The 12,446-nt window shown below is 46.4% G+C and overlaps 1 protein-coding gene across 1 annotated transcript in view; it reads left to right on the top strand.

Annotated features, from left to right (window-relative positions):
- Positions 1–12,446, top strand: part of LOC119972741 (cytosolic non-specific dipeptidase-like) — an 85,192-nt gene that overhangs the window by 48,140 nt on the left and 24,606 nt on the right. The window contains 4 exon segments of the mRNA XM_038810050.1: positions 1,489–1,629; positions 1,632–1,688; positions 3,374–3,458; positions 4,494–4,654. Of these exon segments, the coding sequence (XP_038665978.1) occupies positions 1,489–1,629; positions 1,632–1,688; positions 3,374–3,458; positions 4,494–4,654 (444 nt within the window).

The raw sequence follows: 12,446 nt of genomic DNA, 5'->3' as shown, positions 1-12,446 counted from the left end.
TATTCTCCGCACCGTCGTGAGTGCGGAGAATTGCGCCCGACGTCTTTCAGTTCAAAGTTCTGGAATGTTCAACTCTTAGAATCAGATGCAAACAATGCAACTGCTTTATTTCCTCCCCTTTCTCCAGCCCCTTCAATCCTGCTTCTTTCTCAAATCCTGCTGGGATAAAGTTTCACAGATCTTGCCTCGGGAGGACTTTTATTCCAGCATTAGGGGATCAAAACCAATTTTAATCTTGAGAGAGCAGAGAGAACAATGTGGGCTGTAGTTGAAGCCTGGGGAACTGAGTAGTTTATCTGTGTGTCCTGCAACCCATTTTGAATCCATGGTTTACAATGAAAAAATGGTGCTGAGGAAAGGAAAGCTCCTGAAGAGGCTCCAGCCTGGGAATGATTGGTGCTACAACTCTGAATACAGAATGATGAATCCTGTGGGACTCCACACCTCCTCTATGTAACTGCAGTGAAGCTGTATGGATTGCCAGCTATGTTGAAGAGTTGATCAATATCCCTGTTATGTTTTAGTTTCTTATTGAGAACAAAAATGACCCAAGTGATTTTTGTGTTGTGTTTTGAACCATTCTGGAGTGGCAGTAGGCAGCTCACTGAAAATGCTACAGTTATTGTAATTGGCAATAGTGCTTCAGCACATTGTGCACAGGAGACCAAAGCTCTTGTCAGCTTATTATTTTAAATTATTTACAGTTATTTATTTATTATAAAGATGCACTTTCAGAGACTCCATTCATAAAAACAAAAAGGATTATTTAAGAAGAATTGTTCAGCAGCCTCATGGCTGTATCGTTCTCCACATTAGAGCGGACTCCACCCCCAGGGTGATTATCCACTCTGAGTCCCAATTGGTCCCCCAAGCCAGGTGATCCTTACTCTGCTGTGTTGTCCTTAAAGGAGCTGTTATAACCTGCACAGGACTTACAGGGTCCACTTCCCCTGTGGAGCTTGCAGAATATGAGATCTTCCGATTAGGGGACGGGGGACCCTTAACCAAGTTCATGTGTTGTTGTATCAATTGAGTCAGCCAGTCAGGCACCAATTAGAGAAGACCCAGTAAGGATAATAGTTAACGTGTTAAATAAAATAAGTTTTGTTTTTCTCTACGACTTGGTGTGGACTCCCCATGTTGCCCCTTACAAAAGGAACAATTATCACAAATTATCACATTTATTAGGTTATTTATATGTGAGTGAATAAAACTTGCTGATCAATAAATTTTACCTTTTTAAATGTAATTATTAGTCAACACAAAATATTGTGTGGCGTTTTGACTAGTTGTATTTGATTTGATGATAGGGTTGTTCCTTTTATTTTTGCTTTCTTTCGGTACCACTGAACTGGTAAATAACTAATTCTGTGGGGAAGCCTTTCTGGTGGCTTGTATTTCCATGGAACACATTTGAAGTGTCAGATTGTGTAAATAAAAGCAGCACGTTTGAAGAGCTGTGACTGATTCCTTGTGATCTTTCCGTAGGAGATCCCTGTGAATATCAAGTTCTGCTTTGAAGGAATGGAGGAGTCTGGATCAGTCGGTCTTGACGACCTTGTGTATGCTCGCAAAGACACCTTTTTCAAGGGTGTAGATTTTGTCTGCATTTCCGACAATTACTGGCTTGGCAAGAAAAACCCTGTATTACGTATGGTCTTCGAGGCAGCTGCTACTTCTTTGTGGAGGTACATCTCGCTGTTTCTTCCGTTTTGCCATTTAAATGGTCCGAGCGGTTTCATTCCATTCTTGAAATGGTTAAAGATGAATTTTATGCCTGTTAAATTAAGCATTGCTTCATTTATATCCTGGCATTGTTTAAATTCCAGATTCAATATTGTAAAATTTTAAAGACAGAAAATGTTAGAATTACTCAGCAGGTTTGGGCAGGATTGTGGGCGGCAGTACGAGGGCGGGATTGATTAAATGAAGAAAGTGATAATCATACAAGACCAAAGGATGCTTACAATGGAATATAGAAAGAAACAGAGAAGATGTAAAAATACTACATTTCAGATGTCCAGCATCCAGAGTATTTTGCCTCTTGTATTTCGATTCTGGATCAGTTCTGATGAAGGTTTGAGTGTGCCACGACAACCTGGGTGAGTGCACGGTCAATTCCAGCCCTACAGGCCCTGGAGTCCCAACACAAGTGAATTAATCAGTATTTTGCATAACGCTACTGTGATCTTTGGCCCTTGACTGCACCAATGACTTGCAGACACCAAATTTGTAAGTGAAACACAACAACTGTTTACTTATAACAAAAATAGAGATAACTGATACAATCTTGATAATAGAATTAACAGCCAGCTAATCTACTACTCCTCCCTTTTACCGTCCCACCCTCTACCCGAACACACACAAGACAGAGGGAGGGGTACAGATAATAAGAGGATTAATACGAGATGGAAGATGCGTGTCCTTGCTCAGACGTTGAAGTTGTTTTCCAGCTGACTGTCCTTCCAGGACGCGGAGTGATTGAAACCACCAGTTGGATTGCTAACGAGGATCTTCTGGCAGTCGCATTCAGTCAGAACTCTGAGCTGTAGGATTCCTCACAGCCTCAGACCTTTGTAATTCTTATTTGTTTCCAACTCTGCCAGCCTTTCTGAGATAAGAGCAGATTTCCCCACAGGAGAATTTAAAAGGGGTTTTCAAACAACTGGCCCTGCCTGTGGCTGGTGGCTTGTCTGGATTTTCATTGTCTCCCCTCAAACCCAGCCTGGGTTGTAATCGTACTTAATTTCCAGCCTCTCTGGAATGGCCTCAAGCTTTACTGAGGAGAAAACAGAGTCTCCAACCGGGTGTTTGAGGGAGATCTACACTCAGAGGGAGAGAAAAACTCAAAGAGACTTCTTCAGCTCTGAATTCAAGATAAAACTGAACTGGAAACACAGTGTCACAGAAGAAGGAACACACAGAGAAAACCCTAATTGATCATCACAATTCATTGATAAGGCCTGGCAATTTAAAATAGTCTATTGGCCAAAAGCCAAGTCCATCAAGACATATTAGCACCGATGTCACACCAAACGGCACATCCTGCTGGAGTTTCCTTTTTTTCTAAACTAAAGGTGAAGTCCATCTTAAAGGCATAGGCCACATTAACTGTCCAGGTACATAAATTGAAATGGCCAAAAGAACAGAAATTAAAAGGAGAACAACAAGAGACAGGAGGATTCTTACAAGTAGAAGAGCTCTGCTGGGTGTAACTGCTTTAGTACACCCTGTACCTCGGGGACTACATTTGGGTCAGATGCACAATCGTGCTCTATTAAACATTGCGGCAGTAACCTAGCAGTTAGGGATGTAAACGTGCTGTGTAAATATGAAGCATCAGATGTTAACATGTCGTGGTTTCAATGTCCAGGTTGAATGCTCCAATAAGGATCTGCACTCTGGTGTCTTTGGTGGTACCATCCATGAAGCGATGACAGACCTGATATATTTACTGGGTAAGAACTCATAAATGCTGACTCTACTGTAATTGGACTTACAGAGATCAATCTAGTTTTTAAGAGCGTATTTGCTGTGATACACTGGTCATTTAGATATGCATTGTCTTTATATAGCAGATCAGATTTTTAAAGCCCTTATTTATTCAATTTCCATACACAAGTAGGATGTTGACATCCTTTCTTTGGGAGAAAGGGAACATTGGGGACACTGTTCCTTTAAGGATTGATATGGTCAGCTTACATGCAAGGCCCCACGGTACACTATGTTTTCTCCCCCTGACAGATTTGTTGCCAACAACAGGAAGCTTTGCAGCACCGTATGTTGTTTTATTGTTTAATTGAAAAATATTTAGATGGAAGAGATGTTTACTGCTCTTTTTAAAATTAAGATTATTAAGGGTGCTTCCATTTTCAACACCAACCCCCTGCAGTCGGCTGAACAAGTGCAATAAAGGTGTAGTTGGTTATTCGTGGCTCGTTCTGTGCAGTGGTGTTTTTCAACAGAATTAACAAAGCTTCTGAATTAAGGCAAGGAATTTGTAACAGCCCTCAGAAACCTGGCGCATGTGGGTCCAAAGAACCTTTCCCATTGTGCACATGGTGTCAGTCTGCTGTTGAAAAGAATGAGGATTGAAGCCCAATAGGCTTTAATTCACAGCAGCGACCAATAACAAATTGGAAATTTACTGTGTCAGCACACACAAACCACATTGGCAATATGAATCCATTGAGTTTAAAAAAAAAAGAAGTTTGTATTTGAGGATGAGATGCACTAGAAAGTTTCCATGTTTAAAATTTTCCAAGAAGTGGTTACATTTTTGGGAGTGTATTATGCATTCTCTGTTGTGCTCAAAGGCTTAACTATGGAGCACGCTGGCTTTGTTATGAATTCCGAAAGCTCTTCAGTCCATGTTTTAGATAATTTGATTGCTTGACGTTAGTGATGCTGATTGCATGTTGTTTGATGCAGAGGCACCGAGACTTGCAAGCGTGTCTTACTAACTCTCGAACCAAAATCCTTTTTTCAAATAGGCAAATTGGTGGACAGAAAGGGGAAAATTCTCATTCCTGGTGTTGATGAACCAGTTGCGCCACTCACGGAGGATGAAAAGATGTTGTACGACAAAATAGACTTTGATGTGGAAGAATACTGTAAAGACACAGGTGCCTGTAAGCTGCTGCATGACACTAAGGTACGTTTATATGTCGTTAAACTTTCTGTAGCTAGTGTTTAGGTAATTAAAAACAGCTTCTCTGGCAATCGTTCTGAATTGCATATTTCTCTCACTGGAATGTGCAATATGCATTGAGGCACCACATTTCCGACATTGGAATTTGGCTGTTCCTCGCATGTCGCAGCCTTGCTCTCAATTTGGAAATTGGACATTAGTTGGGTACCCGTTCAATCAGCACACGTGGTGCAGTAGTCGATTCCTTCCACAAGCCCTGACAGCCCTCTCTGGAATTTTTTTTTACAGTTTGTTTAACAATTGCACCATTGGATCAGCTTGAAAAATGGCGGTGCTGAGGTATTGCTTCTAGACAACTTTGACGCCCCGCTCCAACCCGTGATCATCAAAATCCCTCCAGGGTTCTGGAGGAGCATCATGCGCATGTTCACCTCATGCCGACTGGACTGTGACCAGGATAGGCGTGACAGGCACACCCCTCTAAATTGTGGCACAGATCCACAGAACTGACTGACTTGTGGACTTGACTACCCACGGCTCCATTGCCCAGGGCTGTTTATGCTTTCTGGTTCCAACCAACTCCCCTCACTGCCATCATGTGTCTGTGTTTGTTCTCCCCCAAGATGGTTGCAAGCAGAAAATTGCAACTATTTTTACACTGGTGGGAAACAGGCTTTTGTTAGACGTTTGGCTGCTGTAGTATAAAGAGTCAAAGGTTCTGCTGCTTTTCCACAAAACACCTTTAATTTCCTTCAACAGACTATGCACAAAGCTCTAACATCAGATCACCTGACACAAGGGCCACCTGAAGCCCCTTTACATATCAGTGTCAATTATTGGATGCTTAACATAAATGAGACCACTAATTGGAATGTCTCTTAATCCATTACTTAACAGCTTTTGGCTATTCTCCGTGTTTTCCCGTCCCACCCACCATAATGACACATAGCTGGATGGGAGGGTGAGCTGTGAGGAGGATGCAGAGATGCTTCAGTGTTATTCGGACAAATTGAGTGAGTGGGCAAATGAATGGCAGACGCAGTATAATTTGGATAAATGTGACGTTATCCACTTAGTTGCAAAAATGGCACGGCAGATTATTATCTGAATGGCCATAAATTAAGAGAGGGGAATGTGCAACAAGACCTGGGTGTCCTCTTACACATGTCACTGAAGGTAACCATGCAGGTGCAACAGGTAGTAAAGAAGGAAAATGGTATATTTGTCTACATGGTAAGATTATTCAGGGGTGTCTTTCTATAATTATACACGGTCTTTGTGCGATCATTACTGGAATGTTATGTGCAGTTTTGGTTTCCTTATCTGAAGAAGGATATTCTTGCTATGGAGGGAGTGCAGAGAAGGTTTAGCAGATTGATTCCTGGAATGGCAGGATTGACGTATGAGGAGAGATTGAATCAGTTAGGATTGTATTTGCGGAAGTCCAGAAGAGTGAAGGGCGATCTCATAGGAACCAGTCAAATTCGAACATGACTAGACCGGGTAGATGCAGGAAGGAGTTCCCGACAGTGGGTGTCCAGAACCAGGGGTCACAGTCTGAGGATATGGGGCAGACTATTTCAGACTGAAATGAGGAGAAATTTCTTTACCCAGAGAGTGGTCAGCTCTGGAATTTACTACCATGGAAAGCAGTTGAGGCAAAAACACTGTGGCCTGGATTCTCCACTGCCAGTAGTAGGTTCCCTGATGCAACGGAGAATCGGAAATTGGGATCAGCGCCAGGCTTATGCGTTGCCCCCGCTGGTCCCTGCATTCGTTGAATATAAGGTGTCCTCACAACGAAAGGTGTGAGATTCCACAAGGATGAGGGTTGAGTTTTTGTCCTGTAGTTGCTGTTGGAACTTTCCAGCAACTGTAGCCAACCTTTGAATCATGTTACCTGTGGCAGCTATCCTTTGCTGTATCACAATCCACTTTTTAATTGAGCAAAAACGTAAAGTTTATTTTAAACAGTTTATGACCTCATTCATGATTTGGGGACATCACAGAAAGTAAAATAGGATTAAATGAGAGATAGATAAGGGACAAATAACAAGTAGAAATCAAGTTTGTATTACTTTAGTTTTTTATTTCTCCAATAATAATTAAAATCTGAAGGAACGAAACACCACATTTGAATTTTCAGAATCAGAGTGTCTTTGGCAGTAAGTAAGACTATCACAAGGTTCAAAATTCACTTACAAAACAATAGACAAGCTCTAACTTTTTCTGGCAAGTTTAATGGGTGTCCAGTGTTTAAGGGCTACAATTTCACAGTTGCCTTGTGTTTGAACACTCAACAAGGTGCCAATGTAGCAAAACTTGTGGAGAAGATTAACTGTTTCTCTGGGGATACCAGAAGATGCTGATTTGCCCCTGAGTAATAGCGAGAGCACCAATAACCTCACCGTTATTCTTGTCATAAAATTCAGTCCATTAATTTTTGACTCTCGTATTAGAGAGATATTTTACTTATCAATTAGTGGAGTGGAAGTGTTTAAGATGACACCAGCCTAGGTGACCCACTTGGAGTAAGAGCAGATTCTTAACGACAGGAACTTCTGAGAAAGTTTTTATTTTAACATTCAGAAGCATTGACTTATAAAAAGCAAAGAAAACTATAAGTCGCATTTAAATTGATGCCGATATCAAGCTACCAATTGCTGTTACAGGATATGTAAATAAGAATTGTTTTCAAAGAGGTTAGTATAAATTCATACCAGAACCACAGTAAACCATGGACAAAACTCTCCGTTTGGGAGACAATGAGCTGGATTCTCCATTTCTGAGTCTAAGCGCTGACGCAAACAGAGAATCCGTGGACTTTCACGTCAGAAAGATTGGCGTCACACCGGCACCGATTCTGCTCCCGGTGAGGGGTTAGCACTAGCGCCACATGGAACACCCTCGACCTGCATGAAAAATGATGCGGGAATCGTCCGTGAGGGATACTCGCAAGGCTGACAAGCTGCAGCTGCGCTTAAACAGTACACCCCCCATACACACACACTGATCGGGGCCTAAAAGATGGGACAGGTTATGCTGGAGCGCCCATAGAGCTGATGGGTCGGCTGGGGCCAGAGGGCTACCCCAGTGGGGGGTCACCTATCCGACCCAGAGCACCAGGTTTACAGCGGGCTGTCAGTGCATACGCATCTGCATGGCTGCCTTGCTGGCTGATGCATACCTGTCCATCCCGACCCCACAGTCGACCTCTTGGTCACCCCCCCCCCCCCACTACTCCCCCGGCCCTGGCAGAAGCCCCCGGTCAGCGGCACGGCTGTTAGCGAAGTGTAGCGGTGTTGGACACTGTCCGTACGCCCTCTCTCTCAGCAGCCCCTACGTCAAGTTCACGATTTGTGAGAGCACACATGGACCACGCCGTCTGGAACTCGACCCATCGGAGGCAGAGCATCGCGGGTGTGCCCAATCATGATATGCGAACGGTGTTTTATATATGCGCGGTGTGCGTCACATTGATGCCATTTTCAAGGAGGCGGAGCATCGCGATTCGGCGACAAACCAACGCTCGCCGCGATTTTGGCGTCGGGAGCCATTCTCCGCCCGATTGCACACCCTGATTTTGGCGTCAGGAAACATAGATTCCCGCCCAATGTTCTCCTGCTGGAGCTGAATTGCACCTGTGATTCCCAATCCTTAGCCAGCCAAATTTATGCATGGTGAGGATTACGATGATTTCCCAAAGGAATTCCGCTATCGGCCGCCATTTTGAGCGAATGGCCCAGTAGCAAGGTCCCGCAGTTGACCACCGCACCCCTGCGCATCGCAATTAATTCCCTCCCACCCTCACTGCTGAGCAACTCGGCTTTCCATCCCTTGCTTTTCAGGGTATCCGATCCAACAATATGAGGGTCACCTGACTCTCCCCCCGAAACAGAGACACCTAAATAAGGAAAACCCCCCAGAGACCGCCCAGGAGAGACAGTCCTGTCAGGAAGCACTTCAGAAGAGAGATAGATCCCCCGGCGCAGAGGGAGGGGAAAGACCGCCCCCCCCCCCCTCCCCCCAGATTCGGCTGGTCACATGGAACGTGAGGGGGCTGAATGGACCGGTGAAGCAGTCCCGGGTCTTGGCGCACCTGAAGGGGCTGGGGGCGGACGTGGCTATGCTCCAGGAGATGCACCTTAAGGTGGCGGATCAGGTGAGGCTGAGAAGAGGCTGGGTGGGGCAGGTGTTTCACTCGGGGCTAGATGCGAAGAATCGGGGGGTGGCGATCTTAGTTGGCAAGAGCTTGTCGTTTGTTGCGTCGAGTGTGGTGGCGGACAGTGCAGGTAGATACGTAATGGTAAGTGGTAGACTTCAAGGGGAGCGGGTGGTTCTGGTCAATGTGTACGCCCCCAACTGGGACGATTCGGGCTTCATGTGGCGAATGTTGAGCCGGATCCCGGACCTGGAGACGGGGGATTTGATCTTGGGAGGGGACTTTAATACTGTGTTGGATCCAGCTCTGGATCGTTCGAAGTCTAGGACGGGCAAGAGGCCGGCGGCGGCCTCGGTGCTGAGGGGGTTCATGGATCAGATGGGAGGGGTAGACCCTTGGAGGTTTTTGAAGCCGAGGCGTAGGGAGTTCGTCTTTTTCTCCCACGTCCACAAGGCTTATTCCGGGATTTACTTTTTTGTCCTCAGCAGGGCACTAATCCCGAGAGTGGTGGGGGCGGAGTATTCGGCGATAGCCATATCTGACCACGCTCCGCATTCGGTGGACCTGGAGCTGGGGGAGGGGAAGGATCAGCGCCCACTGTGGAGGTTAAATGTGGGGCTTCTGGCAGAGGAGGAAGTATGTGGGTGGGTCTGTAGGGGTATAGGGAGGTATTTGGAAGCCAACGATAACGGGGAGGTGCAAGTTGGGGTGGTTTGGGAAGCGCTGAAGGCGGTGGTTAGAGGGGAGCTGATATCCATTAGGGCGCACAGGGAGAGGGGGGAGAGGGTTGAGAGGGAGAGGCTGGTGGAAGAAATGGTAAGTGTGGACAGGATGTATGCGGATGTCCCGGAGGAGGGGCTTTTGAGGAAGCGTCGCAGTCTCCAAGCGGAGTTTGATATACTGACCACCCGGAAGGCGGAAGCGCAGTGGAAGAGGGCACAGGGGGTGAAATATGAGTACGGAGAGAAGCCAAGTCGGATGCTAGCCCACCAGCTCCGGAAGCGGGAGGCAGCGAGCGAGATAGGGGGAGTCACAGATGCAGGAGGGAACTTGGTGCGGAGTGGCAGGACATTAATGGGGTGTTCAGATCCTTCTATGAGGGGCTGTACCGGGCGGTGCCCCCTAGGGAGGTGGGTGGGATGGACCGCTTTCTGGATAAGCTGGAGTTCTCAAGAGTAGAGGATGAGCGGGTGGAGGGTCTGGGGCCCCAATCGAGTTGGAGGAGCTGTTGGAGGCACTGGGGAGCATGCAGACAGGGAAAGTACCGGGACCTGATGGGTTCCCGGTGGAGTTTTACTAGAAATTTTCAGATCTACTGGGCCCGCTGCTTGTGAGGACCCTGAATGAGGCGAGGGAGGGGGGCTCTGCCCCCAAAGATGTCTAGGGCAATAATCTCACTGATCCTGAAGTGGGATAAGGAGCCCCTCCAGTGTGGGTCTTACAGGCCGATTTCGCTCCTCAACGTGGATGCAAAGTTGTTGGCGAAGGTACTGTCCAGGAGGGTGGAAGATGTGGTCCCGATGGTTATCCATGAGGACCAAACGGGGTTTGTAAAGGGGAGGCAGCTGAATGTCAATGTACGGCGGCTTCTTAATGTTATGATGATGGCGTCGCCGGCTAAGGAGGCGGGAATAGTAGCATTGATGGATGCGGAGAAAGCTTTTGACAGGGTGGAGTGGAGCTACCTGTGGGAAGTGCTGAGGAGTTTGGGTTTGGTGAGGGATTCATCAGCAGGGTGAGGTTGCTGTATAGCTCACCGGTAGCGAGTGTGGTGACGAATGGGAGGAGGTCAGAGGACTTTCGGCTTTCCTGGGGGACGAGGCAGGGGTGCCCCTTGTCTCCCCTGCTCTTCGCGTTAGCGATTGAGCCCTTGGTCATGGCGCTGAGGGATACGAAGAACTGGAGGGGGATTGTGCGGGGGATGGGAGGAGCACCGGTTGTCGCTGTACGCAGATAAGACCATAAGACCATAAGACATAGGAGTGGAAGTAAGGCCATTCGGCCCATCCAGTCCACTCCGCCATTCAATCATGGCTGATGGGCATTTCAACACCACCTACCAGCATTCTCCCCATAGCCCTTAATTCCTCGCGACATCAAGAATTTATCTATCTCTGCCTTGAAGCCATTTAGCGTCCCGGCCTCCACTGCACTCTGCGGCAATGAATTCCACAGGCCCACCACTCTCTGGCTGAAGAAATGTCTCCGCATTTCTGTTCTGAATTTACCCCCTCTAATTCTAAGGCTGTGCCCACGGGTCCTCGTCTCCTCGCCTAACGGAAACAGTTTCTTTGCGTCCACCCTTTCTAAGCCATGTATTATCTTGTAAGTTTCTATTAGATCTCCCCTTAACCTTCTAAACTCCAATGAATACAATCCCAGGATCCTCAGCCGTTCATCATATATTAGACCCGCCATTCCAGGGATCATCCGTGTGAATCTCCGCTGGACACGCTCCAGTGCCAGTATGTCCTTCCTGAGATGTGGGGCCCAAAACTGGACACAGTACTCCAAATGGGGCCTAACCAGAGCCTTATAAAGGCTCAGTAGCACATCGCTGCTTTTATATTCCAACCCTCTTGAGATAAATGACAACATTGCATTCGCTTTCTTAATCACAGATTCAACCTGCATGTTTACCTTTAGGGAATCCTCGACTAGCACTCCCAGATCCCTTTGTACTTTGGCATTATGAATTTTCTCACCGTTTAGAAAGTAGTCTATGCTTGGATTCTTTTTTCCAAAGTGCAAGACCTCACATTTTCTCACGTTGAATTGCATCAGCCATTTCCTGCACCACTCTCCCAAACTGTCTAGATCCTTCTGCAACCTCCCCACTTCCTCAGCACTACCTGCCTGACCACCTAACTTTGTATCATCGGCAAACTTCGCTAGAATGCCCCCAGTCCCTTCATCCAGATCATTAATATATATGGTGAACAGCTGCGGCCCCAACACTGAACCCTGTGGGACACCGCTGGTCACCGGCTGCCATTCCGAAAAAGAACCTTTTATCCCAACTCTCTGCCTTTTGTCAGACAGCCAATCCTCAACCCATGCCAGTAGCTCACCTCGAACACCATGGGCCCTCACCTTACTCAGCAGCCTCCTGTGTGGCACCTTATCAAAGGCCTTTTGGAAATCCAGATAGACCACATCCACTGGGTTTCCCTGGTCTAACCTACTTGTCACCTCCTCAAAGAATTCTAACAGGTTCGTCAGGCACGACCTCCCCTTACTAAATCCATGTTGACTTGTTCTAATCCGACCCTGCTCTTTCAAGAATTTAGAAATCTCATCCTTAACGATCGATTCTAGAATTTTACCAACAACCGAGGTTAGGCTAATTGGCCTATAATTTTCCATCTTTTGTCTTGATCCTTTCTTGAACAAGGGGGTTACAACAGCGATCTTCCAATCGTTCGGGACTTTCCCTGACTCCAGTGATTTTTGAAAGATCTCAACCAACACTTCCGCTATTTCTTCAGCCACCTCCCTCAGAACTCTAGGGTGTAGCCCATCGGGGCCAGGAGATTTGTCAATTTTAAGACCTTTTAGCTTTTTTAGCACCATCTCTTTTGTAATGGCAACCATACTCAACTCAGCCCCCTGACCCTCTATAATTTTTGGGAT

Source organism: Scyliorhinus canicula, chromosome 10 (assembly GCF_902713615.1).
Source record: "Scyliorhinus canicula chromosome 10, sScyCan1.1, whole genome shotgun sequence".
In the NCBI taxonomy this organism is placed as follows: domain Eukaryota; kingdom Metazoa; phylum Chordata; class Chondrichthyes; order Carcharhiniformes; family Scyliorhinidae; genus Scyliorhinus; species Scyliorhinus canicula.
This window is presented reverse-complemented; position numbering and strand designations above follow the sequence as displayed.